The sequence below is a fragment of the Mustelus asterias genome, unplaced genomic scaffold, assembly GCF_964213995.1.
Source record: "Mustelus asterias unplaced genomic scaffold, sMusAst1.hap1.1 HAP1_SCAFFOLD_1615, whole genome shotgun sequence".
Taxonomy (NCBI): domain Eukaryota; kingdom Metazoa; phylum Chordata; class Chondrichthyes; order Carcharhiniformes; family Triakidae; genus Mustelus; species Mustelus asterias.
Window position 1 is genome coordinate 53232 of NW_027591560.1, and position 22926 is coordinate 76157.

General features: G+C 54.8%; 1 protein-coding gene across 1 annotated transcript in view; it reads right to left on the reverse strand.

Annotated features, from left to right (window-relative positions):
* The window catches only part of LOC144488499 (structure-specific endonuclease subunit MUS81-like), a gene marked incomplete at its 5' end in the record, with an annotated part of 28784 nt that overhangs the window by 2289 nt on the left and 3569 nt on the right, over positions 1 to 22926 (reverse strand). Inside the window, 4 exons of the mRNA XM_078206548.1 lie at positions 1987 to 2070; positions 3543 to 3646; positions 8440 to 8562; positions 9976 to 10071. Of these exons, the coding sequence (XP_078062674.1) occupies positions 1987 to 2070; positions 3543 to 3646; positions 8440 to 8562; positions 9976 to 10071 (407 nt within the window). The remainder of the gene's footprint in view (positions 1 to 1986; positions 2071 to 3542; positions 3647 to 8439; positions 8563 to 9975; positions 10072 to 22926) is intronic.

Here is a 22926-nt window from a genome sequence, read left to right on the forward strand (position 1 = left end):
TAAAAAGCACACACACACACACACAGACGCACACACAGGTTTTACGCGGGCGATCGACGCGCGGCAGGGAAAAAAGATAACACTTCGCGTTTCTCAAGCCCCCCCACCGCGAGGCGTCCCGTTCCTCTGAAGCCAATCAAACACAACTTTACTCCTTCGGGGCCAATTTTATTCCCAAAGCGTCGCGATGGACGAAAGCTGGCAGCCAATTTGCGCAGAGGAAGCTCCCAGTAATCCAATAACGAACCCCCATCATCTAAACATAGAATCCCTACAGCACAGAAAGAGGCCATTCGGCCCATCGAGTCTGCACAATCCCACCCAGGCCCTACCCCCATATCCCTACATATTTACCCACTAATCCCTCTAACCTACGCATCTCAGGACACTAAGGGCAATTTTTTTTTTTTAGCATGGCCAATCAACCTAACCCGCACATCTTTGGACTGTGGGAGGAAACCGGAGCACCCGGAGGAAACCCACGCAGACACGAGGAGAATGTGCAAACTCCACACAGACAGTGACCCGAGCCGGGAATTGAACCCATGTCCCTGGAGCTGTGAAGCAGCAGTGCTAACCACTGTGCTACCGTGCCGCCCGTTTTCAGTGACGTTTGTTGAGGGGTAAAGATTTAGCTCCCCCCCTCCCCACCAGCGAGAACTCTCCACTCCCCGCTAAATTAGCAAGATTTAAGAGGCATCTGGATGGGTCCATGAATAGGGAGGGAATAGAGGGATACGGACCGAGTAAGGGCAGAAGGGTTTTTTCTTTAGTTTAGTTAGGGGCAACATGATCGGCACAAGCTTGGAGGGCCGAAGGGCCTGCTCCTGAGCTGTACTTTTCTCTGCTATTAACTCACCTCATCTCACAAGGAACCATTTCATACAATCCCTGCGGTGCAGAAGGAGTCCATTCAGCCCATCGAGTCTGCACAGACAACAAACCCACCCAGGCCCTTTCCCCGTAACGCCACAAATTTACCCCAGCTAATCCCTCTAACCTCTGCACCCTGGGACACTAAGGGGCAATTTAGCATGGCCAATCCACCTAAACCACACATCTTTGGTCACGAAGGGACAATTTAGCATGGCCAATCCATCTAACCTACACATCTTTGGTCACGAAGGGACAATTTAGCCTGGCCAATCCACCTAACCTACACATCTTTGGTCACGAAGGGACAATTTAGCACGGCCAATCCACCGAACCCGCACATCTTTGGACACGAAGGGACAATTTAGCATGGCCAATCCATCTAACCTACACATCTTTGGTCACGAAGGGACAATTTAGCATGGCCAATCCACCGAACCTGCACATCTTTGGACACGAAGGGACAATTTAGCATGGCCAATCCACCTAACCTGCACATCTTTGGACACTAAGGGGCAATTTAGCATGGCCAATCCACCCAACCTACACATCTTTGGACACTAAGGGACAATTTAGCATGGCCAATCCACCTAACCTTCACATCTTTGGACTGTGGGAGGAAACCAGAGCACCCGGAGGAAACCCACACGGACACGGGGAGAACGTGCAGACTCCGCACAGACAGTGACCTGAGCCGGGAATCGAACCCGGGTCCCTGGCGCTGTGAGGCAGCAGCGCTAACCCACTGTGCCACCTTTGTTCTTTGTTCATCCTGCCCTCCACTCTGAGCGGTGGCCGTGGGGGTCTATTATTGTGCCCGAGAGGGGGTCGGCATCGGGTACAGTGCGGCACTCCCTCAGTACTGGCGCCGGGGAGTGGCGGCCTGGATTTGAGGCTCTGGAGTGGGATTCGAAGCCACGGCCTGGTGTCTCCGAGGTGACTGGGCCACCGTTGGAGAGAAGGAGATTAGAGAAAAAAGTGGGCATCACTCATATCTCTACCACCCTTGCCTTGGGCTCAGTTGCTGGGGTCCGAACCTAACCCCTCACATTGCTCTGTAAATCTCTTCAGATGCTGGGGTATTAACACCGTTCGCGGGGAGGGTTGTCTTACCGTTGGGTGTTGCCACACTTAATGTTGGATAACAACTTCTCTCGCCCTCCGACTGTTGGACACTCCTCATAGGCTTTCATTAGGCTGCCAATCAAAAACACACGAGTCAGTGAGTCCACCAATCGGATAGGGCCATCCGGCCAATCAGAATCACTGTCCGCGCCGGGCTTTTCCCAGCATGCCTCACGGCTCCTCGCGGTGCGGCCATTATTCCCGTCAAGGGGGGAATTGGAGAGATCTCGGAGGGTCGTAGCGGACTAGGCGGACTCCCTCTGTGCCGTAATGAATGGATGCCGGACTAGCGGAGATGGGGTTTTATTTTTATTTGTTCACAGGATGTGGTCGTCGCTGGCCGGGCCCAGTATTTACCCCCCATCCCTAATTGCCCCCTTGAGAAGGTGGTGGGTGAGCCGCCATCTTGAACCCAATGCAGTCCCCGTGTGGTGTAGGTACGCCCACTGTGCTGTTAGGGAGGGAGTTCCAGGATTGTGATTGGACATCGGTCAGTCCCCGTGTGGTGTAGGTACACCCACAGTGCTGTTAGGGAGGGTGTTCCAGGATTATGATTGGACATCAGTCAGCCTGGTGTGGTGGAGGTACACCCACAGTGCTGTTAGGGAGGGAGTTCCAGGATTGTGATTGGACATCAGTCAGTCCCCGTGTGTGGTGTAGGTACACCCACAGTGCTGTTAGGGAGGGAGTTCCAGGATTGTGATTGGACATCAGTCAGTCCCCGTGTGTGGTGTAGGTACATCCACAGTGCTGTTAGGGAGGGAGTTCCAGGATTGTGATTGGTCATCAGTCAGTCCCCGTGTGTGGTGTAGGTACACCCACTGTGCTGTTAGGGAGGGAGTTCCAGGATTGTGATTGGACATCAGTCAGTCCCCGTGTGTGGTGTAGGTACACCCACTGTGCTGTTAGGGAGGGAGTTCCAGGATTGTGATTGGTCTTCAGTCAGTCCCCCGTGTGGTGTAGGTACACCCACAGCGCTGTTAGGGAGGGAGTTCCAGGATTGTGATTGGACATCAGTCAGTCCCCGTGTGGTGTAGGTACACCCACTGTGCTGTTAGGGAGGGAGTTCCAGGATTGTGATTGGTCTTCAGTCAGTCCCCCGTGTGGTGTAGGTACACCCACAGTGCTGTTATGGAGGGAGTTCCAGGATTTCGACCCCAGCCACAGTGAAGGAACGGCCGATATATTTCCAAGTCGGGATGGTGAGTGGCCCGGAGGGGGAACTTGCAGGTGGGGGTGTTCCCCATGTGTCTGCTGCCCCCCCCCCCTTGTCCTTCTAGGTGGTAGAGGTGGCGGGTTTGGAAGGTGTTGTCGAAGGAGCCTTGGCGAGTCGCTGCGGTGCATCTTGTAGATGGTACACACTGCTGCCACTGTGCGTCGGTGGTGGAGGGAGTGAGTGTTTGTGGTTAGCGTGTCGATCGAGCGGGGCTGCTTTGTCCTGGATGGTGTCGAGCTCCCGGGTTTGGAGGGTGCTGTCGAGGGAATCTCGGGAGGTGTTACGGAGCCGGAGGGAGGGGGTTTCTCGCCCTGCGTCTGGTACGTACCTGGCCACCGAATCGTAGTGGCGAAGGATGGCCACTGCTTTCTCCCCGCTGATGCCGTTTATCTGCATCAACTGTTTTGCGAATACCTCCTTCACGGTCTGTGCCTGTGAAGTCACAGCGTCATTTAACAATAACATTGACAGTGCATTGTTAAAGCGACATTAACATCGCAAAAACATCTCATGGATGGACAAAAACCCAGCACCGGGCCAAAGATATCATCGACAAGCCAGGACCAGGGTCATTCGTCACACTGCTGTTTGTGGGATCTTGCTGTGTACAGCTGTTGCTTGCCCGACAGTGTGTCTCCGTCTACACTTAGACACTGTCTACACTTCCCGCTGCCTCGGGGAAAAGCAGCCGGCATAATCAAGGACCCCCACGCACCCCGGACATTCTCTCTTCCAACTTAGGGGAAATTTCACAGTAACTTCATTGCCGTGTTAATGTAAGCCTTACTTGTGTCACTAATAAATAAACTTTTACTTTTTTCTCCCGTCGGGAAAAAGATACAAAAGTCTGAGGTCACGTACCGACCGACTCAAGAACAGCTTCTTCCCTGCTGCCGTCAGACTTTTGAATGGACCTACCTCGCATTAAGCTGATCTTTCTCTGCACCCTAGCTATGACTGTAACGCTACATTCTGCACTCTCTCCTTTCCTTCTCTATGAACGGTATGCTTTGTATAGCGCGCAAGAAACAATACTTTTCACTGTATCCCAATACATGTGACAATAATAAATCAAATCAAGAAGACACAGCCGCCAATGGCGGAGTGATGGGAATCGGGGGATGCTCGAGAGGCCGGAACTGGAGGAGCGCAGAGATAGGAAAGGTTATAGGGGCTGGAGGAGGTTACAGATATAGGGAGGGGGTGTCGGGGCTGGAGGAGGTTACAGAGATAGAGAGGGGGTGTCGGGGCTGGAGGAGGTTACAGAGATAGAGAAGGGGTGTAGGGGCTGGAGGAGGTCACAGAGATAGGAAAGGTTATAGGGGCTGGAGGAGGTTACAGAGATAGAGAGGGGGTGTCGGGGCTGGAGGAGGTTACAGAGATAGAGAGGGGGTGTCGGGGCTGGAGGAGGTTACAGAGATAGAGAAGGGGTGTAGGGGCTGGAGGAGGTCACAGAGATAGGAAAGGTTATAGGGGCTGGAGGAGGTTCCAGAGATAGGGAGGGTTGTAAGGGCTGGAGGAGGTTACAGAGATAGGGAGGGGTGTAGGGGCTGGAGGAGGTTACAGAGAGAGGGAGGGGTGTAGGGGCTGGAGGAGGTTACAGAGATAGAGAGGGGGTGTAGGGGCTGGAGGAGGTCACAGAGATACAGGTTACAGAGGGGGCGGCATGGTTGGCACAGTGGTTAGCACTGCTGCCTCTCAGTGCCAGGGACCCGGGTTCGATTCCCGGCTTGGGTCACTGTCTGTGTGGAGTCTGCACGTTCTCCCCATGTCTGCGTGGGTTTCCTCCGGGTGCTCCGGTTTCCTCCCACAGTCCAAAGGACGTGCTGGTTAGGGTGCTAAATTCTCCCTCACTGTACCCGAACAGGCACCAGAGTGCGGCAACTAGGGGAATTTCACAGTAACTTCATTGCAGTGTTAATGTCAGCCTTACTTGTGACACTAATAAATAAACTTTAAAAAAAGTTAGGGAGGGGATGTAGGGAGCTGGAGGAGGTTACAGACATAGGGAGGGGGTGTAGGGGCTGGAGGAGGTTACAGACATAGGGAGGGGGTGTAGGAGCTGGAGGGGGTTACAGAGATAGAGAGGGGGTGTAGGAGCTGGAGGGGGTTACAGAGATAGGGAGGGGTGTAGGAGCTGGAGGAGGTTACAGAGATAGGGAGGGGGTGTAGGGGCTGGAGGAGGTTACAGAGATAGGGAGGGGGTGTAGGGAGCTGGAGGAGGTTACAGAGATAGGGAGGGGTGTAGGGAGCTGGAGGAGGTTACAGAGATGGGGAGGGGGTGTAGGGGCTGGAGGAGGTTACAGAGATAGGGAGGGGGTGTAGGAGCTGGAGGGGGTTACAGAGATAGGGAGTGGGTGTAGGGGCTGGAGGAGGTTACAGAGATAGGGAGGGGGTGTAGGGGCTGGAGGAGGTTACAGAGATAGGGAGGGGGTGTAGGGGCTGGAGGAGGTTACAGAGATAGGGAGGGCTGTAGGACGTTACAGAGATAGGGAGGGGGTGTAGGGGCTGGAGGAGGTTACAGAGATAGGGAGGGCTGTAGGGGTTGGAGGACGTTACAGAGATAGGGAGGGGGTGTAGGGGCTGGAGGAGGTTACAGAGATAGGGAGGGGGTGTAGGGGCTGGAGGAGGTTACAGAGATAGGGAGGGGTGTAGGGAGCTGGAGGTGGTTACAGAGATATAGGAGGGGGTGTAGGGGCTGGAGGAGGTTACAGAGATGGGGAGGGGGTGTAGGGGCTGGAGGAGGTTACAGAGATAGAGAGGGGGTGTAGGAGCTGGAGGGGGTTACAGAGATAGGGAGGGGTGTAGGAGCTGGAGGAGGTTACAGAGATAGGGAGGGGGTGTAGGGGCTGGAGGAGGTTACAGAGATAGGGAGGGGGTGTAGGGGCTAGAGGAGGTTACAGAGATAGGGAGGGGTGTAGGGAGCTGGAGGTGGTTACAGAGATAGGGAGGGGGGTGTAGGGGCTGGAGGAGGCTACAGAGATAGGGAGGGGGGTGTAGGGGCTGGAGGAGGCTACAGAGATAGGGAGGGGGTGTAGGGGCTGGAGGAGGTTACAGAGATAGGGAGGGGGTGTAGGAGCTGGAGGGGGTTACAGAGATAGAGAGGGGGTGTAGGAGCTGGAGGGGGTTACAGAGATAGGGAGGGGTGGAGGAGCTGGAGGAGGTTACAGAGATAGGGAGGGGGTGGAGGGGCTGGAGGAGGTTACAGAGATAGGGAGGGGGTGTAGGGAGCTGGAGGAGGTTACAGAGATAGGGAGGGGTGTAGGGAGCTGGAGGAGGTTACAGAGATGGGGAGGCGGTGTAGGGGCTGGAGGAGGTTACAGAGATAGGGAGGGGGTGTAGGAGCTGGAGGGGGTTACAGAGATAGGGAGTGGGTGTAGGGGCTGGAGGAGGTTACAGAGATAGGGAGGGGGTGTAGGGGCTGGAGGAGGTTACAGAGATAGGGAGGGGGTGTAGGGGCTGGAGGAGGTTACAGAGATAGGGAGGGCTGTAGGACGTTACAGAGATAGGGAGGGGGTGTAGGGGCTGGAGGAGGTTACAGAGATAGGGAGGGGGTGTAGGGGCTGGAGGAGGTTACAGAGATAGGGAGGGGTGTAGGGAGCTGGAGGTGGTTACAGAGATATAGGAGGGGGTGTAGGGGCTGGAGGAGGTTACAGAGATGGGGAGGGGGTGTAGGGGCTGGAGGAGGTTACAGAGATAGGGAGGGCTGTAGGGGTTGGAGGACGTTACAGAGATAGGGAGGGGGTGTAGGGGCTGGAGGAGGTTACAGAGATAGGGAGGGGGTGTAGGGGCTGGAGGAGGTTACAGAGATAGGGAGGGGTGTAGGGAGCTGGAGGTGGTTACAGAGATATAGGAGGGGGTGTAGGGGCTGGAGGAGGTTACAGAGATGGGGAGGGGGTGTAGGGGCTGGAGGAGGTTACAGAGATAGAGAGGGGGTGTAGGAGCTGGAGGGGGTTACAGAGATAGGGAGGGGTGTAGGAGCTGGAGGAGGTTACAGAGATAGGGAGGGGGTGTAGGGGCCAGAGGAGGTTACAGAGATAGGGAGGGGGTGTAGGGGCTAGAGGAGGTTACAGAGATAGGGAGGGGTGTAGGGAGCTGGAGGTGGTTACAGAGATAGGGAGGGGGGTGTAGGGGCTGGAGGAGGCTACAGAGATAGGGAGGGGGGTGTAGGGGCTGGAGGAGGCTACAGAGATAGGGAGGGGGTGTAGGGGCTGGAGGAGGTTACAGAGATAGGGAGGGGGTGTAGGAGCTGGAGGGGGTTACAGAGATAGGGAGGGGGTGTAGGGAGCTGGAGGAGGTTACGGAGATAGGGAGGGGGTGTAGGGAGCTGGAGGAGGTTACAGAGATAGGGAGGGGGTGTAGGGGCTGGAGGAGGTTACAGAGATAGGGAGGGGGTGTAGGAGCTGGAGGGGGTTACAGAGATAGGGAGGGGGTGTAGGGGCTGGAGGTGGTTACAGAGATAGGGAGGGGGTGTAGGGAGCTGGAGGAGGTTACAGAGATAGGGAGGGGGTGTAGGGGCTGGAGGGGGTTACAGAGATAGGGAGGGGTGTAGGGAGCTGGAGGAGGTTACAGAGATAGGGAGGGGGTGTAGGGGCTGGAGGGGGTTACAGAGATAGGGAGGGGGTGTCGGGGCTGGAGGGGGTTACAGAGATGGGGAGGGGGTGTCGGGGCTGGAGGAGGTTACAGAGATAGGGAGGGGGTGTCGGGGCTGGAGGAGGTTACAGAGATAGGGAGGGGGTGTAGGGGTTGGAGGAGGTTACAGAGATAGGGACGGGGTGTCGGGGCTGGAGGAGGTTACAGAGATAGGGAGTGGGTGTCGGGGCTGGAGGAGGTTACAGAGATAGGGAGGGGGTGTAGAGGGCTGGAGGAGGTTACAGAGATAGGGAGGGGGTGTCGGGGCTGGAGGAGGTTACAGAGATAGGGAGGGGGTGTAGGGGTTGGAGGAGGTTACAGAGATAGGGAGGGGGTGTAGGGGTTGGAGGAGGTTACAGAGATAGGGAGGGGGTGTCGGGGCTGGAGGAGGTTACAGAGATAGGGAGGGGGTGTAGGGGCTGGAGGGGGTTACAGAGATAGGGAGGGGGTGTAGGAGCTGGAGGAGGTTACAGAGATAGGGAGGGTTGTCGGGCATCTTGGACACAGAGTGACGGTGTGGTTCAGTGGATTGGGTAGTGGAGGGTGTGGGGCCTGCGGCGCTGAGTTTGGAGGCTGTGACAGTGATTTCTTACCCTGTTTTTCATTGCTCCTTCGTTAAAGTCGCTGAAGGTGAGGAGTACGCAGGTGTTGGAGTCCGTGTTCTTGCTGCTACAGGCAGCCAGTTCCTCCTTCCTGCAGCTCAGCAGGGTCTTTTGCTGAGAAATAAAACACGGAAATAATTCCGACATCTCCGGCCTACTCCCCCATTCAATAAGAGCAGGGCTGATCGCACTGTGGTCTCAACCCCACTTCCCGGTCTCCCCCTTTAACCCTCGGCCCCGGGGCAATCTCTGTAACTCAGTCTTAAATCATAAGATCCCTGCAGTGCAGAACGAGGCCATTCGGCCCATCGGGCCTGCACCTGCCCTCTGTCACAGTACCTACCCAAGGGTTCTCCCCCCACCCAATGACCTGTAACCCCACACATTTCCCATGGCCAATCCACACAACCTGCACATCTTTGGACTGTGGGACTCGCTCCCCCGGTGGGCGGGGGGAAAATGTGGGACTCGCTCCCACGGGGGAATGGAGAGAATGTGGGACTCGCTCCCAAGGCGGAGTGGGGGAGAATGTGGGACTCGCTCCCACGGGGAGTGGGGGAGAATGTGGGACTCGCTCCCAAGGCGGAGTGGGGGAGAATGTGGGACTCGCTCCCAAGGGGGGAGTGAGGGGAGAATGTGGGACTCGCTCCCACGGGGAGTGGGGGAGAATGTGGGACTCACTCCCATGGGGAGTGGGGGAGAATATGGGACTCGCTCCCACGGGGAGTGGGGGACAATGTGGGACTCGCTCCCACGGGGAGTGGGGAGAAGGTGGGACTCGCTCCCACGGGGGAGTGGAGAGAATGTGGGACTCGGATTCGCTCCCATGGGGGAGTGGGGGAGAATGTGGGACTCGCTCCCACGGGGGAGTGGGGGAGAATGTGGAACTCGCTCCCATGGGGGAGTGGGGGAGAATGTGGGACTCGCTCCCACGGGGGGAGTGGGGAGAATGTGGGACTCACTCCCAAGGGGGAGTGGGGGAGAATGTGGGACTCGCTCCCACGGGGAGTGGGGGAGAATGTGGGTCTCGCTCCCACGGGGGAGTGGGGAGAATGTGGGTCTCGCTCCCACGGGGGAGTGGGGGAGAATGTGGGACTCGCTCCCACGGGGAGTGGAGAGAATGTGGCACTCGCTCCCAAGGGGGAGTGAGGGGAGAATGTGGAACTCGCTCCCACGGGGGAGTGGGGGAGGATGTGGAACTCGCTCCCTCGGGGGAGTGGGAGAGAATGTGGGACTCGCTCCCACGGGGAGTGGAGAGAATGTGGAACTCGCTCCCACGGGGGAGTGGGGGAGAATGTGGAACTCGCTCCCACGGGGAGTGGGGGAGAATGTGGAACTCGCTCCCTCGGGGGAGTGGGAGAGAATGTGGAACTCGCTCCCTCGGGGGAGTGGGAGAGAATGTGGAACTCGCTGGGGGAGATGGGGGTGGGAGGAGGCTCTTGTGCAGCCGAAACTCCATCATGGAGCAGATGGGCCGAATGGCCTGTTTCTGTGTTGGGAATACTCTGTCGTGATCCTGGCACCTACCAGGTAGAGATTCTGCAGGAATCTGGTCATGATGGTTAGGTACGCAGCTGATTCCTTGACGTCCTTGGTCCTTTTGACGAAAAATCCATCAACAACCTTCGGAGGGGAGAAGAACAAAGGCCAGGATTGGTCAGAAAAAGCAGCGATCCAGCTGTTCCACCGGGAGGTGAGTGACTGTTCGAAGATAATCAGTTGGTTCACCACGGAATCGCTCTGGAGCAAGCCCTCTCAGCAATTTATTGCACAGTGGACGACCCGGCAAGGAGGTGCAGGAGAGCAGAAAAATATCGCAGCTTCTCAAATTTACACAGAGGGAAAATGGAGAAAGTCAGTGTGTAGAAAAGAGCAGAGAATTAGAGGAACCAGCGAGAGACACAGGGGCGAGAGAGAGAGAGAGAGTGGCAAGTGGGGAGACAAGGCCATGGTTTGGGTGGGGAAGGGGGGGAAGAGAGAGAGAGAGGAAAGAGAGAGCGGGAGAGAGGGGACGGGGAAGAGAGAGAGAGAGGGAACAGGGGAAGAGAGATAGAGGCAGACAGAAAGAACGAGAGAGAGAGAGAAGGCGAGGGGGAGAAAGAAAGAGGGAGAGAGAAAGAGGGAGAGAGAAAGAGAGAGAAAGAGGGAGAGAGAAAGAGAGAGAAAGAGAGCGAAAGAGAGCGAAAGAGAGCGAAAGAGAGCGAAAGAGAGCGAAAGAGAGCGAAAGAGACAGAGAGAAAGAGACAGAGAGAAAGAGACAGAGAGAAAGAGACAGAGAGAAAGAGACAGAGAGAAAGAGACAGAGAGAAAGAGACAGAGAGAAAGAGACAGAGAGAAAGAGACAGAGAGAAAGAGACAGAGAGAAAGGGACAGAGAGAAAGGGACAGAGAGAAAGGGACAGAGAGAAAGGGACAGAGAGAAAGGGAGAGACAGACAGGGAGAGACAGACAGGGAGAGACAGACAGGGAGAGACAGACAGGGAGAGACAGACAGGGAGAGACAGACAGGGAGAGACAGACAGGGAGAGACAGACAGGGAGAGACAGACAGGGAGAGACAGACAGGGAGAGACAGACAGGGAGAGACAGACAGGGAGAGACAGACAGGGAGAGACAGACAGGGAGAGACAGACAGGGAGAGACAGACAGGGAGAGACAGACAGGGAGAGACAGACAGGGAGAGACAGACAGGGAGAGACAGACAGGGAGAGACAGACAGGGAGAGACAGACAGGGAGAGACAGACAGGGAGAGACAGACAGGGAGAGACAGACAGGGAGAGACAGACAGGGAGAGACAGACAGGGAGAGACAGACAGGGAGAGACAGACAGGGAGAGACAGACAGGGAGAGACAGACAGGGAGAGACAGACAGGGAGAGACAGACAGGGAGAGACAGACAGGGAGAGACAGACAGGGAGAGACAGACAGGGAGAGACAGACAGGGAGAGACAGACAGGGAGAGACAGACAGGGAGAGACAGACAGGGAGAGACAGACAGGGAGAGACAGACAGGGAGAGACAGACAGGGAGAGACAGACAGGGAGAGACAGACAGGGAGAGACAGACAGGGAGAGACAGACAGGGAGAGACAGACAGGGAGAGACAGACAGGGAGAGACAGACAGGGAGAGACAGACAGGGAGAGACAGACAGGGAGAGACAGACAGGGAGAGACAGACAGGGAGAGACAGACAGGGAGAGACAGACAGGGAGAGACAGACAGGGAGAGACAGACAGGGAGAGACAGACAGGGAGAGACAGACAGGGAGAGACAGACAGGGAGAGACAGACAGGGAGAGACAGACAGGGAGAGACAGACAGGGAGAGACAGACAGGGAGAGACAGACAGGGAGAGACAGACAGGGAGAGACAGACAGGGAGAGACAGACAGGGAGAGACAGACAGGGAGAGACAGACAGGGAGAGACAGACAGGGAGAGACAGACAGGGAGAGACAGACAGGGAGAGACAGACAGGGAGAGACAGACAGGGAGAGACAGACAGGGAGAGACAGACAGGGAGAGACAGACAGGGAGAGACAGACAGGGAGAGACAGACAGGGAGAGACAGACAGGGAGAGACAGACAGGGAGAGACAGACAGGGAGAGACAGACAGGGAGAGACAGACAGGGAGAGACAGACAGGGAGAGACAGACAGGGAGAGACAGACAGGGAGAGACAGACAGGGAGAGACAGACAGGGAGAGACAGACAGGGAGAGACAGACAGGGAGAGACAGACAGGGAGAGACAGACAGGGAGAGACAGACAGGGAGAGACAGACAGGGAGAGACAGACAGGGAGAGACAGACAGGGAGAGACAGACAGGGAGAGACAGACAGGGAGAGACAGACAGGGAGAGACAGACAGGGAGAGACAGACAGGGAGAGACAAACAGGGAGAGACAGACAGGGAGAGACAGACAGGGAGAGACAGACAGGGAGAGACAGACAGGGAGAGACAGACAGGGAGAGACAGACAGGGAGAGACAGACAGGGAGAGACAGACAGGGAGAGACAGACAGGGAGAGACAGACAGGGAGAGACAGACAGGGAGAGAGAAAGACAGGGAGAGAGAAAGACAGGGAGAGAGAAAGACAGGGAGAGAGAAAGACAGGGAGAGAGAAAGACAGGCAGAGGAAGAGAGAGAGATAGAGAGAGATAGAGAGAGAAAGAGACAGTCGGACAGACAGAGGATGGGTCGACGGAGAGAGATAAGAGAGAGAGGGGACGGAGGGAGAGAGAGGGACAAGAGGGGTGGGGGGGTGGGAGGAGAGAGAGAGAGAGGGGGACCGGGTGAGGGAGGGAGGGAGGAGGGGGGAGGGAGGAGAGGGGAGGGAGGGAGGGAGTGAGAGGGGGAAGGAGGGAGTGTGAAGGGGAGGGAGGGAGGGAGATAGAGAGAGAAACAGACAGAGGGAGCACTGGTGGAGAGACAGAGGATGGGGAGATAGAGGGAGGAGATAGAGAGAGGAAGAGATAGAGGGTGGGAGAGTTAGGGGGAGAGGAAAGGTAGAGAGGGGTTGAGAGGGGGACGGGATCCAGCAATATTGAGAGTGTGTGTTTGGAGTACAGCAGCACGAACATTCACAAACGGACCTCCCTCCCTCCTCCCTCACGCGGGCAGTGTCGGAGTATCGGTGTGTGGTACAGCCTGACAGCCCCCTCTGTCCTCGGGAAGCTGTGTTAACCCCGGACTGCCTGTGCACACACCGGCAGCTCAATCACCTCCTCGCTCGCTCGCTCTGCGGCAGAGACTGCAAGGATTCACGAACCGCAGCAGCACACAGAGCCGCCGCCACCTTTCCCTGTGCCCCACAGGCTGGGAGGGTGAGTGAGAGGGGCTGCGTTAGAGATCCTGTACCTGTGTGTTAACGATGGTTTGTTACAGCGAGCGGGGCTGCGTTAGAGATCCTGTACCTGTGTGTTAACGATGGCTTGTTACAGCGAGCGGGACTGTGTTAGGGGATCCTGTACCTGTGTGTTAACGATGTCTTGTTACAGCGAGCGGGGCTGTGTTAGGGGATCCTGTACCTGTGTGTTAACGATGGCTTGTTACAGCGAGCGGGGCTGCGTTAGAGATCCTGCACCTGTGTGTTAACGATGGTTTGTTACAGCGAGCGGGACTGTTAGAGATCCTGTACCTGTGTGTTAACGATGGCTTGTTACAGCGAGCGGGGCTGCGTTAGAGGATCCTGTGCCTGTGTGTTAACGATGGCTTGTTACAGCGAGCGGGACTGTGTTAGGGGATCCTGTACCTGTGTGTTAACGATGGCTTGTTACAGCGAGCGGGGCTGCGTTAGAGATCCTGTACCTGTGTGTTAACGATGGCTTGTTACAGCGAGCGGGACTGTGTTAGGGGATCCTGTACCTGTGTGTTAACGATGGCTTGTTACAGCGAGCGGGACTGTGTTAGAGATCCTGTACCTGTGTGTTAACGATGGCTTGTTACAGCGAGCGGGACTGTGTTAGGGGATCCTGTACCTGTGTGTTAACGATGGCTTGTTACAGCGAGCGGGGCTGCGTTAGAGGATCCTGAACCTGTGTGTTAACGATGGCTTGTTACAGCGAGCGGGACTGTGTTAGAGATCCTGTACCTGTGTGTTAACGATGGCTTGTTACAGCGAGCGGGACTGTGTTAGAGATCCTGTACCTGTGTGTTAACGATGGCTTGTTACAGCGAGCGGGGCTGTGTTAGGGGACCCTGTACCTGTGTGTTAACGATGGCTTGTTACAGCGAGCGGGGCTGTGTTAGAGGATCCTGAACCTGTGTGTTAACGATGGCTTGTTACAGCGAGCGGGGCTGCGTTAGAGGATCCTGAACCTGTGTGTTAACGATGGCTTGTTACAGCGAGCGGGGCTGTGTTAGGGGATCCTGTGCCTGTGTGTTAACGATAGCTTGTTGCAGCGAGCGGGGCTGTGTTAGGGGATCCTGTACCTGTGTGTTAACGATGGCTTGTTACAGCGAGCGGGACTGTGTTAGAGATCCTGCACCTGTGTGTTAACGATGGCTTGTTACAGCGAGTGGGACTGTGTTAGGGGATCCTGTACCTGTGTGTTAACGATGGTTTGTTACAGCGAGTGGGACTGTGTTACTGGATCCTGTACCTGTGTGTTAACGATGGTTTGTTACAGCGAGCGGGGCTGCGTTAGAGGATCCTGAACCTGTGTGTTAACGATGGCTTGTTACAGCGAGCGGGACTGTGTTAGAGATCCTGAACCTGTGTGTTAACGATGGCTTGTTACAGCGAGTGGGACTGTGTTAGGGGATCCTGTACCTGTGTGTTAACGATGGCTTGTTACAGCGAGCGGGGCTGTGTTAGGGGATCCTGTACCTGTGTGTTAACGATGGCTTGTTACAGCGAGCGGGACTGTGTTAGAGATCCTGAACCTGTGTGTTAACGATGGCTTGTTACAGCGAGTGGGACTGTGTTAGGGGATCCTGTACCTGTGTGTTAACGATGGCTTGTTACAGCGAGCGGGGCTGTGTTAGAGATCCTGTACCTGTGTGTTAACGATGGCTTGTTACAGCGAGTGGGACTGTGTTAGAGATCCTGTACCTGTGTGTTAACGATGGCTTGTTACAGCGAGCGGGGCTGTGTTAGGGGATCCTGTACCTGTGTGTTAACGATGGCTTGTTACAGCGAGCGGGACTGTGTTAGAGATCCTGTACCTGTGTGTTAACGATAGCTTGTTACAGCGAGCGGGACTGTGTTAGGGGATCCTGTACCTGTGTGTTAACGATGGCTTGTTACAGCGAGCGGGACTGTGTTAGAGATCCTGTACCTGTGTGTTAACGATGGCTTGATACAGCGAGCGGGGCTGTGTTAGGGGATCCTGTACCTGTGTGTTAACGATGGCTTGTTACAGCGAGCGGGACTGTGTTAGAGATCCTGTACCTGTGTGTTAACGATGGCTTGTTACAGCGAGTGGGACTGTGTTAGGGGATCCTGTACCTGTGTGTTAACGATGGTTTGTTACAGCGAGCGGGACTGTGTTAGGGGATCCTGTACCTGTGTGTTAACGATGGTTTGTTACAGCGAGCGGGGCTGTGTTAGGGGATCCTGTACCTGTGTGTTAACGATGGCTTGTTGCAGCGAGCGGGGCTGTGTTAGGGGATCCTGTACCTGTGTGTTAACGATGGCTTGTTACAGCGAGCGGGGCTGTGTTAGGGGATCCTGTACCTGTGTGTTAACGATGGCTTGTTACAGCGAGCGGGGCTGTGTTAGGGGATCCTGTACCTGTGTGTTAACGATGGCTTGTTACAGCGAGCGGGGCTGTGTTAGGGGATCCTGTACCTGTGTGTTAACGATGGCTTGTTACAGCGAGCGGGGCTGTGTTAGGGGATCCTGTACCTGTGTGTTAACGATAGCTTGTTACAGCGAGCGGGACTGTGTTAGAGATCCTGTACCTGTGTGTTAACGATGGCTTGTTACAGCGAGCGGGACTGTGTTAGAGATCCTGTACCTGTGTGTTAACGATAGCTTGTTACAGCGAGCGGGACTGTGTTAGAGATCCTGTACCTGTGTGTTAACGATGGCTTGTTACAGCGAGCGGGACTGTGTTAGGGGATCCTGTACCTGTGTGTTAACGATGGCTTGTTGCAGCGAGCGGGGCTGTGTTAGGGGATCCTGTACCTGTGTGTTAACGATGGCTTGTTACAGCGAGCGGGGCTGTGTTAGGGGATCCTGTACCTGTGTGTTAACGATGGCTTGTTACAGCGAGCGGGGCTGTGTTAGGGGATCCTGTACCTGTGTGTTAACGATGGCTTGTTACAGCGAGCGGGGCTGTGTTAGGGGATCCTGTACCTGTGTGTTAACGATGGCTTGTTACAGCGAGCGGGGCTGTGTTAGGGGATCCTGTACCTGTGTGTTAACGATGGCTTGTTACAGCGAGCGGGGCTGTGTTAGGGGATCCTGTACCTGTGTGTTAACGATGGCTTGTTACAGCGAGCGGGGCTGTGTTAGGGGATCCTGTACCTGTGTGTTAACGATGGCTTGTTACAGCGAGCGGGGTTGTGTTAGGGGATCCTGTACCTGTGTGTTAACGATGGCTTGTTACAGCGAGCGGGGCTGTGTTAGGGGATCCTGTACCTGTGTGTTAACGATGGCTTGTTACAGCGAGCGGGGCTGTGTTAGGGGATCCTGTACCTGTGTGTTAACGATGGCTTGTTACAGTGAGCGGGACTGTGTTAGGGGATCCTGTACCTGCGTGTTCACGATAGCTTGTTGCAGCGAGCGGGGCTGTGTTAGGGGATCCTGTACCTGTGTGTTAATGATGGCTTGTTGCAGCGAGCGGGGTTGTGTTAGTGGATCCTGTACCTGTGTGTTAACGATGGCTTGTTGCAGCGAGCGGGGCTGTGTTAGGGGATCCTGTACCTGTGTGTTAACGATGGCTTGTTGCAGCGAGCGGGGCTGTGTTAGGGGATCCTGTACCTGTGTGTTAACGATGGCTTGTTGCAGCGAGCGGGGCTGTGTTAGGGGATCCTGTACCTGTGTGTTAACGATGGCTTGTTGCAGCGAGTGGGACTGTGTTAGGGGATCCTGTACCTGTGTGTTAACGATGGCTTGTTACAGCGAGCGGGACTGTGTTAGGAGATCCTGTACCTGTGTGTTAACGATGGCTTGTTACACCGAGTGGGACTGTGTTAGGGGATCCTGTACCTGTGTGTTAACGATGGCTTGTTACAGCGAGCGGGGCTGTGTTAGGGGATCCTGTACCTGTGTGTTAACGATGTCTTGTTACAGCGAGCGGGGCTGTGTTAGGGGATCCTGTACCTGTGTGTTAACGATGGTTTGTTACAGCGAGCGGGACTGTGTTAGGGGATCCTGTACCTGTGTGTTAACGATGGCTTGTTACACCGAGTGGGACTGTGTTAGGGGATCCTGTACCTGTGTGTTAAAGATGGCTTGTTACAGCGAGCGGGACTGTTAGAGATCCTGTACCTGTGTGTTAACGATGGCTTGTTACAGCGAGCGGGGCTGTGTTAGGGGGTCCTGTACCTGTGTGTTAACGATAGCTTGTTACAGCGAGCGGGGCTGTGTTAGAGATCCTGTACCTGTGTGTTAACGATGGTTTGTTACAGCGAGCGGGACTGTGTTAGGGGATCCTGTACCTGTGTGTTAACGATAGCTTGTTACAGTGAGTGGGACTGTGTTAGAGATCCTGTACCTGTGTGTTAACGATGGCTTGTTACAGCGAGCGGGGCTGTGTTAGGGGATCCTGTACCTGTGTGTTAACGATGGCTTGTTACAGCGAGCGGGGCTGTGTTAGGGGATCCTGTACCTGTGTGTTAACGATGGCTTGTTACAGCGAGCGGGGCTGTGTTAGGGGATCCTGTACCTGTGTGTTAACGATGGCTTGTTGCAGCGAGCGGGGCTGTGTTAGGGGATCCTGTACCTGTGTGTTAACGATGGCTTGTTACAGCGAGCGGGACTGTGTTAGGGGATCCTGTACCTGTGTGTTAACGATGGCTTGTTACAGCGAGCGGGGCTGTGTTAGAGATCCTGTACCTGTGTGTTAACGATGGCTTGTTACAGCGAGCGGGGCTGTGTTAGAGATCCTGTACCTGTGTGTTAACGATGGCTTGTTACAGCGAGCGGGGCTGTGTTAGAGATCCTGTACCTGTGTGTTAACGATGGCGTGTTACAGCGAGCGGGGCTGTGTTAGAGATCCTGTACCTGTGTGTTAACGATAGCTTGTTACAGTGAGTGGGACTGTGTTAGAGATCCTGTGCCTGTGTGTTAACGATGGTTTGTTACAGCGAGTGGGACTGTGTTAGGGGATCCTGTACCTGTGTGTTAACGATGGCTTGTTACAGCGAGCGGGACTGTGTTAGGGGATCCTGTACCTGTGTGTTAACGATGGCTTGTTACAGCGAGCGGGGCTGTGTTAGAGATCCTGTACCTGTGTGTTAACGATGGCTTGTTACAGCGAGCGGGGCTGTGTTAGAGATCCTGTACCTGTGTGTTAACGATGGCGTGTTACAGCGAGCGGGGCTGTGTTAGAGATCCTGTACCTGTGTGTTAACGATGGCTTGTTACAGCGAGCGGGGCTGTGTTAGGGGATCCTGTACCTGTGTGTTAACGATGGCTTGTTACAGCGAGCGGGGCTGTGTTAGAGATCCTGTACCTGTGTGTTAACGATGGCTTGTTACAGCGAGCGGGGCTGTGTTAGTGGATCCTGTACCTGTGTGTTAACGATGGCTTGTTACAGCGAGTGGGACTGTGTTAGGGGATCCTGTACCTGTGTGTTAACGATGGCTTGTTACAGCGAGCGGGGCTGTGTTAGAGATCCTGTACCTGTGTGTTAACGATGGCTTGTTACAGCGAGCGGGGCTGTGTTAGAGATCCTGTACCTGTGTGTTAACGATGGCTTGTTACAGCGAGCGGGGCTGTGTTAGAGATCCTGTACCTGTGTGTTAACGATGGCGTGTTACAGCGAGCGGGGCTGTGTTAGAGATCCTGTACCTGTGTGTTAACGATGGCTTGTTACAGCGAGCGGGGCTGTGTTAGGGGATCCTGTACCTGTGTGTTAACGATAGCTTGTTACAGTGAGTGGGACTGTGTTAGAGATCCTGTGCCTGTGTGTTAACGATGGTTTGTTACAGCGAGTGGGACTGTGTTAGGGGATCCTGTACCTGTGTGTTAACGATGGCTTGTTACAGCGAGCGGGGCTGTGTTAGGGGATCCTGTACCTGTGTGTTAACGATGGCTTGTTACAGCGAGCGGGGCTGTGTTAGGGGATCCTGTACCTGTGTGTTAACGATGGCTTGTTACAGCGAGCGGGGCTGTGTTAGGGGATCCTGTACCTGTGTGTTAACGATGGCTTGTTACAGTGAGCGGGACTGTGTTAGGGGATCCTGTACCTGCGTGTTCACGATAGCTTGTTGCAGCGAGCGGGGCTGTGTTAGGGGATCCTGTACCTGTGTGTTAATGATGGCTTGTTGCAGCGAGCGGGGTTGTGTTAGTGGATCCTGTACCTGTGTGTTAACGATGGCTTGTTGCAGCGAGCGGGGCTGTGTTAGGGGATCCTGTACCTGTGTGTTAACGATGGCTTGTTGCAGCGAGCGGGGCTGTGTTAGGGGATCCTGTACCTGTGTGTTAACGATGGCTTGTTGCAGCGAGCGGGGCTGTGTTAGGGGATCCTGTACCTGTGTGTTAACGATGGCTTGTTGCAGCGAGTGGGACTGTGTTAGGGGATCCTGTACCTGTGTGTTAACGATGGCTTGTTACAGCGAGCGGGACTGTGTTAGGAGATCCTGTACCTGTGTGTTAACGATGGCTTGTTACACCGAGTGGGACTGTGTTAGGGGATCCTGTACCTGTGTGTTAACGATGGCTTGTTACAGCGAGCGGGGCTGTGTTAGGGGATCCTGTACCTGTGTGTTAACGATGTCTTGTTACAGCGAGCGGGGCTGTGTTAGGGGATCCTGTACCTGTGTGTTAACGATGGTTTGTTACAGCGAGCGGGACTGTGTTAGGGGATCCTGTACCTGTGTGTTAACGATGGCTTGTTACACCGAGTGGGACTGTGTTAGGGGATCCTGTACCTGTGTGTTAAAGATGGCTTGTTACAGCGAGCGGGACTGTTAGAGATCCTGTACCTGTGTGTTAACGATGGCTTGTTACAGCGAGCGGGGCTGTGTTAGGGGGTCCTGTACCTGTGTGTTAACGATAGCTTGTTACAGCGAGCGGGGCTGTGTTAGAGATCCTGTACCTGTGTGTTAACGATGGTTTGTTACAGCGAGCGGGACTGTGTTAGGGGATCCTGTACCTGTGTGTTAACGATGGTTTGTTACAGCGAGCGGGGCTGTGTTAGGGGATCCTGTACCTGTGTGTTAACGATGGTTTGTTACAGCGAGCGGGGCTGTGTTAGAGATCCTGTACCTGTGTGTTAACGATGGCTTGTTACAGCGAGCGGGGCTGTGTTAGAGATCCTGTACCTGTGTGTTAACGATGGCTTGTTACAGCGAGCGGGGCTGTGTTAGGGGATCCTGTACCTGTGTGTTAACGATGGCTTGTTACAGCGAGCGGGGCTGTGTTAGAGATCCTGTACCTGTGTGTTAACGATGGTTTGTTACAGCGAGCGGGGCTGTGTTAGGGGATTCTGTACCTGTGTGTTAACGATGGCTTGTTACAGCGAGCGGGGCTGTGTTAGGGGATCCTGTACCTGTGTGTTAACGATGGCTTGTTACAGCGAGCGGGGCTGTGTTAGGGGATCCTGTACCTGTGTGTTAACGATGGCTTGTTACAGCGAGCGGGGCTGTGTTAGAGATCCTGTACCTGTGTGTTAACGATGGCTTGTTACAGCGAGCGGGACTGTGTTAGGGGATCCTGTACCTGTGTGTTAACGATGGCTTGTTACAGCGAGCGGGACTGTGTTAGGGGATCCTGTACCTGTGTGTTAACGATAGCTTGTTGCAGCGAGCGGGACTGTGTTAGGGGATCCTGTACCTGTGTGTTAACGATGGTTTGTGACAGCGAGCGGGGCTGTGTTAGGGGATCCTGTACCTGTGTGTTAACGATGGCTTGTTACAGCGAGCGGGACTGTGTTAGAGATCCTGTACCTGTGTGTTAACAATGGCTTGTTACAGCGAGCGGGGCTGTGTTAGGGGATCCTGTACCTGTGTGTTAACGATGGCTTGTTACAGCGAGCGGGACTGTGTTAGGGGATCCTGTACCTGTGTGTTAACGATGGTTTGTTACAGCGAGCGGGACTGTGTTCGGGGATCCTGTACCTGTGTGTTAACGATGGCTTGTTACAGCGAGCGGGGCTGTGTTAGAGATCCTGTACCTGTGTGTTAACGATGGCTTGTTACAGCGAGCGGGGCTGTGTTAGGGGATCCTGTACCTGTGTGTTAACGATGGCGTGTTACAGCGAGCGGGACTGTGTTAGGGGGTCCTGTACCTGTGTGTTAACGATGGTTTGTTACAGCGAACGGGACTGTGTTAGGGGATCCTGTACCTGTGTGTTAACGATGTCTTGTTACAGCGAGCGGGACTGTGTTAGGGGATCCTGTACCTGTGTGTTAACGATGGCTTGTTACAGCGAGTGGGGCTGTGTTAGGGGGTCCTGTACCTGTGTGTCAACGATGGTTTGTTACAGCGAGCGGGACTGTGTTAGGGGATCCTGTACCTGTGTGTTAACGATGGCTTGTTACAGCGAGCGGGGCTGTGTTAGAGATCCTGTACCTGTGTGTTAACGATGGCTTGTTACAGCGAGCGGGGCTGTGTTAGAGATCCTGAACCTGTGTGTTAACGATGGCTTGTTACAGCGAGCGGGGCTGTGTTAGGGGGTCCTGTACCTGTGTGTTAACGATGGTTTGTTACAGCGAGCGGGACTGTGTTATGGGATCCTGTACCTGTGTGTTAACGATGGCTTGTTACAGCGAGCGGGGCTGTGTTAGGGGGTCCTGTACCTGTGTGTTAACGATGGCTTGTTACAGCGAGCGGGGCTGTGTTAGAGATCCTGTACCTGTGTGTTAACGATGGTTTGTGACAGCGAGCGGGACTGTTAGAGATCCTGTACCTGTGTGTTAACGATGGCTTGTTACAGCGAGCGGGACTGTGTTAGGGGATCCTGTACCTGTGTGTTAACGATGGTTTGTTACAGCGAGCGGGACTGTGTTAGAGATCCTGTACCTGTGTGTTAACGATGGTTTGTTACAGCGAGCGGGACTGTGTTAGGGGATCCTGTACCTGTGTGTTAACGATGGCTTGTTACAGCGAGCGGGGCTGTGTTAGAGATCCTGTACCTGTGTGTTAACGATGGCTTGTTACAGCGAGCGGGACTGTGTTCGAGGATCCTGAACCTGTGTGTTAACGATGGTTTGTTACAGCGAGCGGGACTGTTAGAGATCCTGTACCTGTGTGTTAACGATGGCTTGTTACAGCGAGCGGGGCTGTGTTAGGGGATCCTGTACCTGTGTGTTAACGATGGCTTGTTACAGCGAGTGGGACTGTGTTAGGGGGTCCTGTACCTGTGTGTTAACGATGGTTTGTTACAGCGAGCGGGACTGTGTTAGGGGATCCTGTACCTGTGTGTTAACGATGTCTTGTTACAGCGAGCGGGACTGTGTTAGGGGATCCTGTACCTGTGTGTTAACGATGGCTTGTTACAGCGAGCGGGGCTGTGTTAGGGGGTCCTGTACCTGTGTGTTAACGATGGTTTGTTACAGCGAGCGGGACTGTGTTAGGGGATCCTGTACCTGTGTGTTAACGATGGCTTGTTACAGCGAGCGGGGCTGTGTTAAAGATCCTGTACCTGTGTGTTAACGATGGCTTGTTACAGCGAGCGGGGCTGTGTTAGAGATCCTGAACCTGTGTGTTAACGATGGCTTGTTACAGCGAGCGGGACTGTGTTAGGGGATCCTGTACCTGTGTGTTAACGATGGCTTGTTACAGCGAGCGGGACTGTGTTAGGGGATCCTGTTCCTGTGTGTTAACGATAGCTTGTTACAGCGAGCGGGACTGTGTTAGAGATCCT